The following is a 17,102-nucleotide window of genomic DNA, read 5'->3' as shown; positions in this document are numbered from 1 at the left end:
AAATGCCAGTGGAAATTAATACAGCTTTATAGAGAAGAATTTACTTCAGAAAAGAACAAAGAAAAAAAGAAAAAAGAGTTGTTTGAAATGGAATTTGTTTGGGATGGTCAGAAGGAGAGAATTTCACTAATGTTATTCTGGTAGAGATTAATGATTTCAGCTTATTCTTTAAAAAGTACTGCAATATTTTTCTCACATTTCTGCTAAGGAAGAAAGCTTTGGAGTCACAAGGAGGAACGGAAAGATCATTTTGGATTGCACCACTTTAAACTTTTTATTAATACCTACTTATCTGCTCTACAGTTAAAAAGGGGCACACTGTACCCTGTGAATCCTTTATATAGTTCTCTGGCTGTGAAAGGAAAACCAAGACTTACTGCTACTCATGCTTCACAGGACGAAAATCAAGCAGAAAATGGTTTGAAGTTTTAAAAAAGTATTTCCTAAGTCCTCAAATTTGCCCTTAAATACTTCAGTCCTTTGCCCTCAACAATACTTTAGTCAAGCCAGAGTCTGACACCAAATTAGATGTAAACAAGGGAATCCCAAACTGTGCTGCACAAGCCATTTCAAAACAGTCCCTTGAGCATTAAAAAAAAAAAAAACAACTTAGCTCTCTACTCCTCTTCAGTGGAAACAGGGAGCAGCAGTTTGGGCAGGAAACACTGCCCGCACCTTTCTTCTGCATAACGCTCAACAACACCGGACTTTTTCCTGCAGCTTTTGCGTAACATTTTTATTCACGTACAGTGATAACTAAGCAAAACAAACTTAGGAATCCCTAATGTAAATGTATGTTCTATTCCATGTCTCCTTTAACAAGTACATGCTGCAGATATTGCTCAGCAGCTGAAAGGATACACCTGAAATAGTTCCCAGTTTCAGCCTCTCTGCTACTGATGTAACAACAGTTTGAGATAAAAAGTTTCCAGGAAACTTTTGTTTAAGTGTTTCCTCTTGGACCTTATCACTGAAACTCTGTGCAACGCGATGATGAAAGGAGGAGGAACACTAATAAGTAGCCTATATCAGGAAAGCTGACCTAGCATTATCAGCAGCGTGAAATTTTTAGAGAAATAGAAGACTGTGCAGAGCACACTCGAACTAATCAAATAGTTGGAGGCCACGGGAAGTAAAAAGGATTACACTCAGACTGTGCTCCACACATAAACATCCCCGAAATTTCCTTTTTTCATACAAGAAAATGACAGCTCTTAGATCTCTCATTGCTCTACCCTCATTCATGGTGCTGAGGTCTTCTCGCCTCACGGAAGAAGTGAGCAAGCTTCATTTTTCTTTCCAGCCCTGTGAGCGTGCAAGTACGGCGTGCAAACACATCACGTAAAGGATTCTTAATAATGAATGTTTTTATAACTGTTTCAAGGAATAAAGCAGAAAATGGTTGCAAGAAGTCTTAAGATGATATGTTAGTTCAGTGATGGGCATACGTGGAAGCTATCCACGTGTTTGTACTGTCAGTAAGCAGCAACTTCATCCTTTCTGAAAGCAATCTCAAAGATCCATCCCATGCGCACTGCCTACTACCAAATCATGAAAAATATTTTTGCTATTAAAATCTGCTTAGTAAAACACAGCAGCTTTTCAACAGTCTCTCCGCCTCGGTATTATGATGAACAACACTGAACAGAATCTAATCAGAGTAAACAAACAAACAAAAAAATCAATTTCATTCGCACAGCAGCTTTATAACTTCTTGTTTACATTCACTTATTATTTGCAAATAATACGGCTTGTTCTAAAATGACAGGAACGTAAATGGCTTGTTTTCTAGTCTAAATGAGTAATTGAGCAATATAACTCTATAGATCAAATCTTTAAAAAGCAACTTCTAAAAATATCTTTCTGCGATTCTACCAACAAGGACGAAAAACAAACAATTATTCAGATTGCCCAAAGGGTAGAGCGGGTTACACCTCACTCTGGCTAGAGGCTGTGTTTCCCATTATTTAAGATAATTCCCAAAATACAATAAATGAAGAATATCTAATCTCAAAACATACATCAACAGCTTTAAACATTATTCTCATTAACCCCTCCAGAGCCTATAAAATAGGGTCAGCTGAAAGGGCTTTCAAAGGGTCCTCAGCAGACACTACATCATGTTCCAGTGATCTATTGCTTGAAAAGGAAAAGTCTTTTACGGCCTGGCCCCTGAGGGTTTTAAGATCATAACACTTAAAATCCATAAGTACAAGCTTTCTTTGATATGTAGTACAATACTATAAAATATGAATTAACAAGGATATTAATCATTTTACACAGTGTTATTACTCAAGCTATAATCCAGAAAAATGGACTGAAATAGTATCACATGTATAACTTGTTTTAAAGTTTGCAGAGATACTTCAGTTTAATTAATGGAAACCATCTGTCTAAACACCATTAGCTCATCTATGTTTTGAAGGACCGGCTTAGAAGAGAAATGTAATCTTTAACCAAGTCCCACAAATATTCGCTCGCAGTTAAAAGGGTCCCTACAAAACCCCAAGTGGCATTGTTTTTCTGTTATTGGGTTACAGTAGCGCGAGGCTCCCAGCACCAGAATCCCCCATACAGCTGATCAGTTACAGCTGCTAATTGCAGAGCGAGAAACGGGCTGACATCTGCTTCTTGCATAGTTAGTTAATGGTTCACTTCCAGGTCCTAAAAGGATTGTAGCCTCTCTCAAAAGACAATGTCGGCCCCCATATATGTCTGCCTTCTACACTGCCTGTCTTGTTCTGGTTTGTCACTCTCTCTACAATGCAAATCTGAGTGAACTCACATCTGCCACTGATCGACCCAATTCGTGAGCAATCTTTTCCCATCGACCTGGGGTCCCCCCTGGGAACTTAACCATACTTCTTGTCAGCTGGCTGAGGTCCTCTTCTGTCCATTCAGGTGCCTGTAAAACATTTGTAAAACATTCATTACTGCGGGGATATTGGACATATATCTGTGAGGTAATATACTGGAAAAATTCCTCACATGAATTAATCAAGCCTTGTAAAAAAATAAAAACGTAATAGTTTGAAATATCTGGGTACGATCTCCCTGTTTTATGGCAGAAAACACGTAGGAACAAAAGACCAGCGGTGAGGTATTAAAAATCCTTAACACAGGAGAAATATGTTTTGTATGTTACATACACGAATCTGTGTAGCACATTTATACACCGTACATAACAGCAGAAAACCGCAGTAAAGATAAAAAGCAAGAAGACTTTTATTGAGGATTAAACTGCAGTTTAAGACATAACACTTTAGACCTTTCTGCAAGACTTTTTCAGCAAAAACAAAGAAAATATTATTTTTAAATTTAAAATATCCTCTGAATGAAACAGAAAATTCACTCTAGCTTTTGGCCACTGCAGCCATCGCACGTTTTAGCATTCTTGTGCGACTCAGGAATGAAATCTGTTGATTCTAATATTCCACTAAGGGCACTGGCCACCACCCCGCCCCTGCAACAACACATCAGTTATACCACAAACAGGATGCCTCCGCAATCCAATAACCAAAATACATTACAACGCTGTACTCTAACAACACCAGACAATCTGTTAGAAATGACTGTCTTCATAATGGCCAAATAAAGTGAACAAAGCCGGGGAGCACACAATTACGGCAGCTTAAGCCATGAAATCCCGCTTGCCTCAGAAGGCACAGTAACCATCCCTGACATTTGCAGCATCCTTGGTGACATCTGCAGAGCCCAACCTTTGTTACGATCAGTAGTTTGCCATTTTATTTATTTTTAAGGAATTCCTTATGACATACCTCTTCTAATCACCATTTCCGATAATGAACAGCACATATCAAGCAGTTTGCATTACAGAGCCATCAGCACAGAACAACAGTCAGAGGTGAGTGACCCCAGGGACCATCTCCACAACTACAGCAAAGCTTCTCCCTGACACTAATCCTGCCTGTCATTCTCCCACTGTGCTCTAACCACACTGACATCCGCCTGCCGCACTGCGAGCTTAACGGGGCCCTTCCTGACTTTTTACTGTCTCCCCCAATCAATGGTTCAAGCGTGCTCTTTTCACCATGTCCAAATGGCAGCTTCACTCATAATCAAAGTGCATTGCTCCTGTTAAAGGGCTTCCCGAAAGGCTCCACCATTTGCATTCATTTGCAAAGCAAACTACTTTTATTCACTTTGTTCTGCTATCAAGAGTGTTCCCTGAAGCAGATAAATTGGCATAAATACAACCTGCCACTTAAAAGACAGTAAATAATAGCCAATAGTAGCAAGGATTTCATCAATCGTCCTGGTTTGGATCCATGTAGCCCTTTATTCAGTGCTGAAAGCCTCAGACATTCATATTCATATATTTTTAATACAAGTGTAATATATATTTGAGTCGCTGCAGAGAATTCAAGATGTTTAAATAACATGTATGTGAGAGTGATCTCATGCACATTACATGCACACTCATAGAACTGCACCACAGCTGAAGGAAGATAGGACAAACACACAGCAGATCCCCACTCTGCACAATAATCTTAATTTTATTGTATGGAGCAAGTTAATATACTCCATATCCTATTTTATGCTAAAATGTTTCCCTGAGATTTATAAAAGGCAAGTTTAGGGGGTAATGTTCTACTTATAAAGATTTTCATCACTATCATTTAAATAACAATTATTCTTATGTTTTGGTTAAAACAATTTTGTTCAAAAGGTAGTCAAATTTCATACATCAAAATTAGCCTTAATATGCAGTTAACTGTAATTTCTTATTTAATTTATATTAAAACTTTTTGTTTTGTTTTGTTTAAAGATAAATTCACAGCTCTTTTTCCTTACCGCATCCAAAGCATGTCTAAGCAATTACACACGGAAATCAAGATGATCTTTTCAGAGATGTACATGCTGTGGAAGCCTTCCAGTAAGATGCATTTTCAGACTTCCTGGTAAGCTTTGTATTTTCTCTGTGCTCAAAACTCTACCAACCACTTGTAAATACTAGAATTTTATCTTCCTAAATAGAGGGTAAAACTATAATTATTTTGTAGATCTGAAACAAATTTTATAGCTTATTCACAGCACAGGAATTCATTAGCTAAATTAAAACATCAACTGATTAATCTTATTTCAAGCCGGCAATTTTAGAACGTAAGATCTAAAACATCTATAAACTCAGGAAATCTTTGAAAAAGCTTTTAGGAAATCCACTCGGAACCGCTAAAGCTGTAAAGAGCTTTTGTGAATTTGCAATTCCTCAGCAACAGTTAATTGTGTCTTTAGATGCAACAGCGCCTACTGTGATCCAGCTACGACAAGCAGCTACGAGGGTGGTCATGGTGTGAATGTATTCTCCCTGTTCTAATCTGTAGCCAACTGTAACTGCGAGAGTCAAATAAATGCATAAACGTACCGCTCTGTCACCTAGAACCATGTGTGTCCAATATTACTGAAACGCTGGGCCAAAATTCATCTCTACAGTAAAGCAATGGAAGACACCACATGGTGAGGGGACAGCTGTTGTTGCTACACAAGCATTCAGATTTTGCATCAAAAAAGCTGTGTTCTGGGATTACCTTCCCATACTGAATACGAAATTAAAAGTACAGAGTTATGCTCTACAGTCTTGAAAATGAAAATAAACTGCAAGTGTAAACATAAAAATTCATAGCCTTCTCTTCAATAATAATCCCTTAACATGGTTTATCACACTTAACTGGCAGCAGTGGAGGATTAGTTCACTCAAACCGCTACGGACCTTCTATGGCAAAGAAATAGGAACGTGGTTTATTGTTTTGCATGACTCTTTCGCACGCATCCTCACTTAGCAATTTCATTCCATCTCCTTCAGCACAACAGAGTTTACGCTATTAGGATATATATTTAAATTCAATAAGCTCCATTTTCAGTGATAAAAGCAAATTTTTAGACAACAAACTATTTGTTATCAAGAAAACAGCATAACATCTTTATATCTGTTAACATTAGTAAGCATAGAAGTATGTATCATTTTACTGATAAGACTAGGAAACGGTTAGTATTTGAGAGTTTATAAAGGAAGTATAAAAGATACTTATATTGACTTGACGGTAAATTGTAATTTGATTTTTTAGATTAAATTTTAGCTTTAGACATCTTTTTCTTGTCATCAATAAACTGTGCATTCTCCATTAAAAAAAAAGGTGTGCAGAAGTTTGGATAGTGTTTTCAATCTGGTCAGAATTTCGTGCCTTGCATCACCTAATTTTGTTAATTTATGGACTTAAGCAAGTCTAGGCAATGATCTTGCAAATACACTGCATTTGTGGGAACACCTGTAGTACAAGGGTCCTAGTAAACTCCCCAAAGTCCTGCAATTCAAGATAAATTTAACCTACGAGTAGGTGGTGTTTCTACCCAGTAACCACAAGAACAGAACGAAAAACATTGCTGATTTAATTTCATATTTTTCTTACACTTTTCTTTCACATTCTTAAAATTTCGTGCTTTTCACTGTAAGAAGTCTGAAGTCATTCTTGTTTTATCAAGTCTCATACATGTCTGCCTTTGTGATCCAGCTTTTTGTTGAACACTAAAGATCTGCTAGGATTCTGAAGACGTGTTTTGAAACTCTAACTATCTGTTAAATCTATCAGTGATCTCAATTAATATCCAAAACCACAAAATGTTCACATGACCCTTTGGTCTTTCGAAGCTCTTAGTCAAATCCAACTTCAGCAGAACAACTTCTATTAAGTGAAACAACAGAAAACAAAGGCAGTGGTCAAGCTAGGCCAGTAACTCAATTAGTTCTCAGGGAGGGCAGCTGGAAAAAAACTTTAACATACACTTTGTGATAACTCTGTTTACTGTTCATCCTTTCCAGTCCCACTCTAAAAACAGAAGGGGTCATACGCAGATACCAACAGTAAGAAGGTGGTGAGCAAATATTTTACCCATACTTAATCTACATTTTCACGACCTCCAATTATTTTCATTTTAAGGAACTTCTTTAGCTTACTTTGTTTTACCTACTTAGTAACTCAATGAATCTCTTTTTCAGTGGTTTGTCCAGACTTCCCTCAACTATGTAAACTTGCCATATTTGCAGGATATCCTTCATGAGGAGCTGCAGACATCTACTAGCCATTATGCAAAGAATTGTGTTACTGTGTCTGTTTTGAACAGCTCCTGCTAGCTTTGACAACTAGCTCTTGGTTTTGAGTGAAGAACCAGCAGCTAGTCTACTTCTATTCTCCTCCCTAGTACTCACTCTCCTGTAAGTTGTTTCTTCCAGGCCCAAAGGTCCTAGCCTACTCAGCTGGTTTTTCATGCAAAAGCCATTTCACACACAACACTGTTAATGCCTTTTTCTAAACCTTCTCAAATTCCAACATAACCTCTTTGAAACGAGAAACCAAGCTGCACACAGCAGTCAAGCTGTCTGATTAATCATAAATCATAAATTCATGCAATAAGGATTCTTCTGGTTTGTTTTTTATTCTTTTCTTAATATTTTTTTTTGGTGAATTATAGCAAGGTGGTGTTCGCAATGAAATCAGCTCTGATAAATTTTAAGATCTCTCTTCTCAACGGCCAACTCAGCTTAGAGCTCATCACCTTGTGCACGAAGTTGGGACTGTCATTAACTACATCAAGATTTTCATCACCCTGTATTTACCTGCTGGGAGGCTTTTCTCTGCCATTTTATTGTCCCATTCTACAGTTCTCAGAACTTGTTTTCATCTTCGCTATTTCAAATAATCCTGCTATTGATACACTCTCTAACCTCAGTGTTCACCCTTTGTATTACCATTCATTATACCATAAGAATACACTGAGCAGCTCAGTTTTTGCTAGTCTTCCTGAAACATGTATCAGATATACAGGCCTATAAAGTGCCCCGAATTCCACTGAGAACTTCGGAAATAATCAGAATGACACATTTGCTATTTTGGTCCTCAGATGCACATGAAAATAAAGAACAATTTCAATTATTTCCTCCTTACATTTTCTTTGAATTTGTAGTGGAATATCTTCTGGTTCCAGCAGACTAAAAAATTTAAACAATACCTTACATAGTTATAAAAGAACATTAGAGATACACATTATTAATTTTAGATTTTTTTTTTTAAGCAGCTCTCTGTAAATATGAAGACACAGTTTATTAGCTTGGGGCGTTGAGGCACTGGCACTGCTGCCCAGAGAGCTGTGGGTCCCCCATCCCTGGAGGTGCTCAAGGCCAGGCTGGATGGGGCCCTGGGCAGCCTGAGCTGGTGGGTGGCAGCCCTGCCCATGACTGGGGAATGGAACTGGATGGTCTTCAAAGTCCCTTCCAACCTAAGTGATTCTATGATCTTCATTTATATCATAAGCTTATCAAGGTAATATCCTAGCCATAATCATTTTTGCTTATACTGTTCTTCACACAATGGATATCTGAGATTCCAGCATTAAAAGCCTTAAAGTATTTAACACTATAAATTATGTAAACACTCATCAGCTCTTAAAGAAGGTTGAGAACCCAAGAGTAAAAGTACTCATCTGCCTCAATACTCCAACGTGTGCAGCAGCAAATGCTTCAGGAAAGAGAGATTCCTTCCTTCATGGCTGGCACCGACCCTGATCAGGAATTTCCTAAGAATCAAGTTGAATCCATTTCTATGTTACAAAGTCAGTGACGGAGTTCTTCGCTCTCCTTATCTTATTTTTGCTCTTATTCAACATCATAAATATTGCTGAATATGAATATATTATTACGTTTATTGTATCCTTAACCTCAGCAGGAAAATATGGGTACTGTTACATGATGCTGCCAGGTTACTCATAGACATTTACTAAGCCAGACCTTAGCACTGAAAAATTTGTGTTCTGATAGACAAAAAAGAGAAACGGATGAGAAATACACCAAGCTAAGCAGCAGCTATATGAAGCAGTAAGACAATTTTATGTTATTACAGTATTCAGAAAGTTGCAGACACTCCAAAACAGCAATAATTAGTCATGACAGAAGAATTGCCTTAAAAACGACACACCAGGTGAGCTATAAACTCACAAGATGATTGCTGTTCTACTAGGTTCATTTTAACGTAGCTGGCTTTCACTTGTAGACACTGGCCCTGCAGCGGCCCCTAGACTGACCAGCCCTCTAACACCATGTATTTTCTCCCATGAAGGTACCCACTGAAGCCAGAAACCAGTAAACACATCTTGCTAGAGATAGGTGCTTTACAGCAATACACTGTTACAAAAGGCAGCTGCTCTACAATTTATTTGTTTTCACATGTGAGGTTCTACCAGGCTTTGATTCTAGATTTAACATGAAGCTCTCTTTAACAGTTAAAATCACAAAATATACATGGGAATGTTTTCCAATAACTACCTATATTTTCATAGTGCAATCTGAATATTCCTCCTATACAGTTGAGTTCTAAGAAACATGAAAAATAATTCAAATTATGACATTTTCATGGCTTTAAAATTTTCTGTAGTATTCATACAAAAACCAGCTTATTTGTGTAAGTGGAGGTTTTTTTCCTTTTTCTTCCTATTCATCATTATAGCAAACCATGGGGCAAAAGATTATTTAAAAGGTTATTTCTTGCTATATTCTTAAAATCAAATCTACTTTTCCATCAAGCAAGCCAGAGGAAAAATGTCACAATTAAATGGTTCATAAATATAACACTAAAATTACTACTTAAGTCAATGTAATTGAACAGAAATTAAAATGTAGTTTTTAATTGCGTATTACAACTTAAATGGTAGCACTTAGCAGAAAGTGTTAACTCATTTATTTTTTAATTGTTAGCTGCTTCAAGGCAATTGTTTTAATGCAGAAAAAAAGTGAGAAGCTCTTCAGTAAATTTGATTGTAGGACACTCAGGCATGCAGATCAAATAAAGTATAGGTTGAATAGGTAATTAGGTTTGGCCTGTGATACATTAACGTGGAGACAAATTCCCAAGGAAAGGGAGCAAATGTTTTTAGTTTAATTCTCTCTCTAAACACCACTTTACTTTGGTATTTAAATGCAGTTTTGACAGTACTTTCATTTGATAGAGAAGATAACATTGCAAGTCTGCCAGAACACATACGTCTATCAATTGTTTAGGAAAATAATTTTGCAGTGTTCACAAACTTCAATAAATAAGTGTGTAAAGCAGTACGTCCACAACAGAATGCTGGTGGCAACCTTCTTGTAACTGTTTGATGCATTGAAGTCTTTGGTCATGCTGTTAAATTTGCTAGGTAAGGTGAACACAAAGCCATTCAGATACATCGAAGTATATAATAATTCTTTATTATTACAGAGTATTTTTGCTTGCAAGGTTATTTGTCTCACAAAATACAAGGCAGACTAAGCAAGTCTCGAACACTAACAGCTTTGAGCACTACAAAATACACTGTTAGAGCACTTCAGTATAACATGGCATGTTAAGGGGATTTTGAAACTATTAACATATGATATTAAAAAGCATTCAATATTTTAAACCATCTTCAATCACAAAGACTGCATCACAACATACAAGATATTACTACACTGCTTGTCCTGTTGACTGATCCTCAGTGCTGCCCACTCCGCCCTTTGTTCAGCTTTTCCATCTTCCTTCCTAGTGTACTTCATCATAAAACAGATTTTATCCCCGAGACTTCTGGATTTGTTTTTGTATACTTTTTAAAAACCCTGGTCTATTGCTGGCAATGTATTTCTCCTACCTTCATTCACCTTAAATGGCTTATCCAAAATCAGTGGTTGTTATGCTGACCCTTGCCTTTCTTCATAATGTAGTCTGAACTGTTTGCATCAGAATTACCTCAACACCACAATTAATGTCTGAATTACACTCTTCCTTCACATCAAATGCAACCAGAATACAGTAGTAGCACAGCTACCTTGCTCTGCCAATAATCAGTTATTTCCTAGAACAGCCTAGATGTTCTGATCTCTTAACTTTTACCTTGAATGCAGAAGGTATTCTGGATCCCAAACACAAACATACTGTACAGCTACAGAGCAGTAATCACTAGCACTACTATTCAAGTATTTCTTCTATTTTAAGCGTGACTCATCAAGTTAGCTTCATCTGAAAAATCCTGCACCCTTTTCCAATTGACAAGATGATCAAGGATGCTAAAATTTTGCTACCCAGAATATCAAAATTCAGATATTTGGCTTCAAAATACAACTTCTCCTGGGCTGAGAAAAGAAGTTGAGAACAATATCTGGTCTACAAACTAACTTCTTCGACATGACACAAAACAACTGTGAATTTTGGTTATGGAGAATGCACAAAAAGAAAAATAATCTGCTGTCCCTACTGGAATATGTCTGCAAGAATCAGAAACGATATCACTTAGGACTCCAAAGAAACTACCTGGAAAACATCATGAATGTGGCCCATACTAAAGTTTTTAGCTCATACAGTCATACAATAGCATAGGAAACAAAAAACCTGACAAGTTTTCATGAATTCATAAAACACCCATCTGTGATGGCAACTTCACACATCTGCACTTCCAAGAGAAATCCAAATTTCAAAATTATTCTTAATTATCATGAAACAGTGTAACTGAAAATAAGGGCAACAGTACTTCAGCTGCTTAACATATAAATATTGAATCTGCCTGTCAAATTACTGAATATAAACATGAAGTCTGGGCTAATTAAAAATCAAAGTTAACCTTCCCTTTCCTCACACACGCAGATTTTCCCTCCCACAATTTCTGGCCATTTCAATGGGTACCATTAACGTCATTCTTCTTGTGTTCTGTCACTAGGCAAATCTTCCAGATAAGGCAAGTAAAGAAAAAGCCCAAGGCTGCAAAACATGCCTGGATATCCATTAGTATCAGCAGAGACAAGCATAGCTTAGTTTAAAAAAAATACTAATACAGAAAAACCCACAACAAATATTAAGTTACTAACTTACTACCTAGACTCTCCACTGACATTATGTTCTGTTATAATTCAAATTTCCAATGTGAATTGCCACCATCACCTGAAAAATCATAAAAACTGAAGCATTATGTTCTCTTTGTTCACGTGAGCGTTTTAACAAATGAGCCCAGGCCCAGATTCTCTCACAATTAAGATGACAGTGCCAGCGTAAGAATGCTGGATGGTCAGAATGCTAACGTTTCTTAACCACATCCATGTTAAAAAAAAAAAAAATCTGATGCTAGACAACACATAAAATCTGCTATTTTCATAATTAAGTGCATGCAGTAAGTGCATGCTTACTTTGTGGAAGTCCGAGGGCTGCAGCAAAACACAGGTTTTCCTTTCACAGAACCGCACTCAATTCCAAATGATGCATGAACCTCCCCTCCTTCACAACATGCATCTCAAGCACAGGCACCATATTTTTTTATTGAAAATGCTGGGAAGTGCCATAGCCAACATGAAAAACAAACCTCAATCGCAGCGTACAATTTCTCATAATCAGTAAGAGTGCTCTCCTCTTCGGCAGGTTTGGGCAAGTAATATATTACACAGCAACATTTTATAAAGAATTGTTCAGGCCAAATAATTTGCATCCCAATTCAAAGAGCACTTAACTTCAAATATGGACACAATTCCTATTCATTTAAATAGAATACGATTGCATGCTTAAGTGTGCTCAACAGAGGGTTTGAAGACTAAAGGTGATATATTCAGCACTGCATCTTGCCTGTCAAAAGCTATACAGAAAATGGCTAATAACCAGATTGAGATTCTCTGAAAATCTCTAAGTGGCAGAATGCCTACGACAATAGCATTAAGTCATTCCTCGGCAAGGCAGGATTACATATTTATCTTTACTGGATAAACAAAAGCCAAACATCTCACATCGCTCAGTATATTTAGTTGCTGGAGTGTACCCTAGATTATAATTTCTGGACAATTTCTATGAACAAATGTGACCAGAAGTCATTATAGTCATAGTCTTCTCAGGAAGAGAAGGAAAGAAGCAGCACTGTGCAAGAAAGCAAGATGCTGAATCTAATCAGATTTTTTTTTTTCTAAAACTGGTTTGTTTGGAAAGGACACTACAGAAATATTGAAAAATTAATATGTACTTTAAATTATAAATTAAAACTGGATTTATTTGAAGCAAGCTTCTTTCTCCAATTAAAAACAGCCAAACTCATACCAAGAAAAGTAACTATTTTGCAACAGACTGAACGTTTTAAATTTACATCAAAAAGCTGAGAATAGAACCAGAGAATTGCACTATAGAAGTTAATGCCATAAAATGCAAATTCTTTCTGATCCCTAAGTCATGGATCAAATGAACATCCCATTTCAGAGATATTTATATAGCCCCCACCTCTCATTTTTCTGGTGAAATTTCAAGGATACAGTGTGTCATAGCTGGATTGCTCTCCCTGTTACGTTGGAGGGGCCAGAACAAATGGGGCAGGCTTACACTGAGTAACTACTTCCACTTCTTCCAGTTTCTACCCCGTAAAGGCACAACTGTAATCTCCTTCTTACTCCTCTACCCTTCCTTTCTAAGTTAGAGACCAGAGCAACTGCTCACTTTGGGAGGTGACAAGGAGGGAGCACTGACAAGGGAAATCATGATTTCTAGGGCCTCCCGGCCTCAAATGGGCCAAGCTGGAGCAGTCCCAGTGACTGCTTCCTACATCTTCTCAGGCTGTGCAATGAAGACTAGTATTTACAAATGAACAGCTTCTTGCAAATTTATGTAAAATGGAAACAAGATTCAAATCAGAAGAGAGACTTCCAATGACAAGAGTCAGATTTTCAATGGCTAATGGGGAAAGATCAAGTCCCTACCACTCACAGGTTCAAGGTTTCTCTTATGTCCACCAAGTCTTTCTGCGATAGACAATGACCACATCAGCCTCAGAAATGAAACAAGGCTTGGGACATGCAGCAAATTAAGACACCCAACCCGAGCACTAGCAGTTAATGTAACAGAACTGACATTAGCTGTAGAGTTCCACAGCCCTGGTTTGGACACTGTCTGTAGGTGACTGTAGGTGACTGTACAGAGGTTACAGCGCTGCCTAGTGCTAAAACAGGCCTGCAACTGAAAAGCCCTGCACATCTGTCTGTTTAGATTAACACTTTGAACAATTAACTTGAGCTTTTGGGTGGTTTCAAAGTTCCAAAAACTGAGAACTAAATATAAAAAAGAGCACACGTAAAACTGTGGTGAGATTGAATTATGGCTGCAAGGCACATAAATCACTTCTGGAAGCTATAACTTGACACCACACAGCACCAGCATGGTGTTGATATTAGACTGTATTAGTCCGTACAGTACAAGCACCTATGGTGCTATATTTGATTAGACAAAAAGATTAAAAACTAACTCAAGATCATGAAGTGTCAGAAAAATATCAATTGTGGCCTTAATTTAGTACATACACACCACTGATCTTTTTTAATCACTGTTTTTAAATAAAAAGGTAGCATAACAGTGTTTATATATCATATTGTTACTAGATATTAAAAATGTACATATCCTTACAGAAATATGTATTTTGTCTGTTTCCTTTGTAATCTAGACAATTCTGGTAGTAGTGCATGTAACTATGTACTTTTTACACAAGGTTTTTCCCTTTCATATCAAATAATTGATACTATATTTCAATTTTCTATAATCTCCTTAATGGTTCACAGCATAACCTTCCTGCTCACATACATTACGATACCTAGTTGTAGGCAGCATGAACACAGTGCATTTGAGAGCAGAATATTATTGGATTACATATAATCACACCAATATGTTCTATAAATAAAAGCATAAAGAAATAGAAAGTTTCCCTATGCTTTGTTAACCTATCCAACCTAAAATAATAGGTCGAAGACGAACAGACAGAAAAGGAAATGCGTAAATTCCGCATTCTTACATTAGCAGGTGTTTATTCCCAGTCTTTTTCTATTCCAGAAATATTTTAGGCACAACTCTCCCAACTCTCTAGCTCTTTTGTAAGCCACTTCTGGCATTTATGCCAGCCATAACAACTTCATTTTCTCTGAACCTATCACTGGCATATTTTCTTTTCTCTGTTTTGTATTCACAAATGCAATTTGTTCTTTAATCTCTGTCATACCACTAAAGACACCAACTTGAGATGTTAGTCAAAGAATTTGTCGTAATCATCCTGCAACTTAATTCTTCCTTCAGAAGAGCTGAGAAAATTAAAGGCATTACATGTTCAATACTGCAGGTGAAATGTGGGTCCTTGTACCCAAGGAAAACTCAAAAAATAATATTTGGGGAAAAAAAAAATCACTCTTTGCTCTCCTTACAGGCATTCAAGTATAAAATAAAGACCACAGAGGCATAAATATTTAAGGTACTAGCCTGAAAGAAACATTATTTTCTGTATTCAGGGAAAAAGGATTCAAAAAGCAGAAAATTGTATTTTTTCTCAACAAATTTAAAAAATACAATCTTTGGCTAGAAATTTGCAAAATGCATTAATTTTGCTAGGAACAAACTGCTCTGTTTCAACAGTCGCAAAAGTAAACAAAAAAGATTAGTCATAAAATCAACAAAAGCCATTGGCTGTTCCATACGGTATTTGAAAAATTTGAAGTTTTTCAAGTGTTCTTGTGTCCTTTATGACCTGGTGGCTTGTAACGGGAATGGAAAAAGAAAGAAAAATCAATATTATGTGTGTACGGGATGAAATAAACCATACAATTTTTTATTTTTTTTTATAACTGAGGCGACCATCTACTGTATTGGTAAATAAAGTCCTATCACCTACTTTGCAAACACAGTAACAGAAGAGTGCCTTTTCCTCACCATCTCAACTGTTACCATGAATGTTTTAGTAGTATCTTTCTGCTCCACAGAAGAAAGACGTATATTTGGTTCTACACCTGTTCACTGAGCACAGGCAAGAGCCTGAGCACGTTATATAGGCAGGCATAAATACTTACTTTCAGAAGTATGTATATGTAGGACGCGAGTAGCTATTTCATTCGCTCTGAAGTAAAAAAGAAAACTGTAGGAGTTACCTATAGGATGGGCACTGAAGAGTTATTTTGAAGTGTAAAAACCGATATTCTACTCAGGCTAAGTCTGCGTCTTCTGCAGTGACACAAAGCATAATAAACTACAGGAAAGCCAAGAGTCTTCTGACTTAACGCTTTCAGTACCGTGCTAATGCATATTTTCATTTTTTTTTAAATGAAGTTATCTTTTCAGTGAAACTACATTGCTTAAGGGTTTGGTAATAGAATACTGAGATTTTCACCTCAGGGTCACTAAATTCGATATGGCCCAGATCAATAGTGACTCAAAGTCATCACCATTTGATGAGAGTTTGGAGTTCAGGTTAAAATGTATTATGAGCTCAGGCTAGCTCCTAGTGAACAGCATCATAACTGACACTAACAGGTATGGTTGCTGGCAGTCTCAATATAGAGGCTTAAATTCAAGGGGCATACAGAGTGATTTACTTTCTCAACCTACAGCAATCTCTCTGGGTCAGGGTCGAGGCAGACTAGCAGGACACCAGGAGCGACCTCAGATTGCCACTTGCTCACGTGTATCTGTCTCAGGAATAAAAGGGAGTTAGAATACAAACATGCTTACCACATACTATATGTGTTTCACTGCTTAGAAAAAAAAATGGAGTATTTCAAAACTAGATGACCTCAGGTAGCACACTAAAACAGTGTAACCCTTCCCCTCAAAGACCAACTTATTAGAACATCTGGTTTATGCAGCACCTTAATCCAGCTAAGATACAAATGACTTGCTTAAGGCATTAACATTTTTTAAAAGCCTGGAAACTGTATTCAAGTAATCCATCATATGATGTCTGATTAGAACAAGCACCATGTTATTTGCTACTAAAGAAAAAGCATACTCAGATTTCAAAGCAGCACAGATGTGGGAAGATTCGAGGCAGAGGAGAGCAGGTGGCAGGCTAACTGGCAATTATGCAATGTGCAAGATTATAAAATGACTAAAATGTAATTGTCAAAACCATACTCTTAAAGCTAACAGAATAATAATTTAGCATTTGTACAGCATTTTGCCTTATAAAGTTATGAAGCGGAGAGACATACTTTCTACGGGGAAAGTTTATTACTTTATAGCATTGTTCCACAGTCACCTTTCAAGTAAACTCTTCACAATTAGATAACTGACTCAGTTATCAGCACCCCATCT

At 37.1% G+C, this 17,102-nt stretch overlaps 1 protein-coding gene across 1 annotated transcript in view; it reads right to left on the bottom strand.

Annotated features, from left to right (window-relative positions):
• DNAJC1 (DnaJ heat shock protein family (Hsp40) member C1) overlaps positions 1-17,102 on the bottom strand; it is a 93,914-nt gene that overhangs the window by 11,301 nt on the left and 65,511 nt on the right. The window contains exon 9 of the mRNA XM_021387940.1: positions 2,786-2,905. Within this exon, the coding sequence (XP_021243615.1) occupies positions 2,786-2,905 (120 nt within the window). The remainder of the gene's footprint in view (positions 1-2,785; positions 2,906-17,102) is intronic.

Source organism: Numida meleagris, chromosome 2 (genome assembly GCF_002078875.1).
Source record: "Numida meleagris isolate 19003 breed g44 Domestic line chromosome 2, NumMel1.0, whole genome shotgun sequence".
Classification (NCBI taxonomy): domain Eukaryota; kingdom Metazoa; phylum Chordata; class Aves; order Galliformes; family Numididae; genus Numida; species Numida meleagris.
Note: the sequence above shows the minus strand (reverse complement) of the source record. Positions and strands in the feature narration are given on the sequence as shown.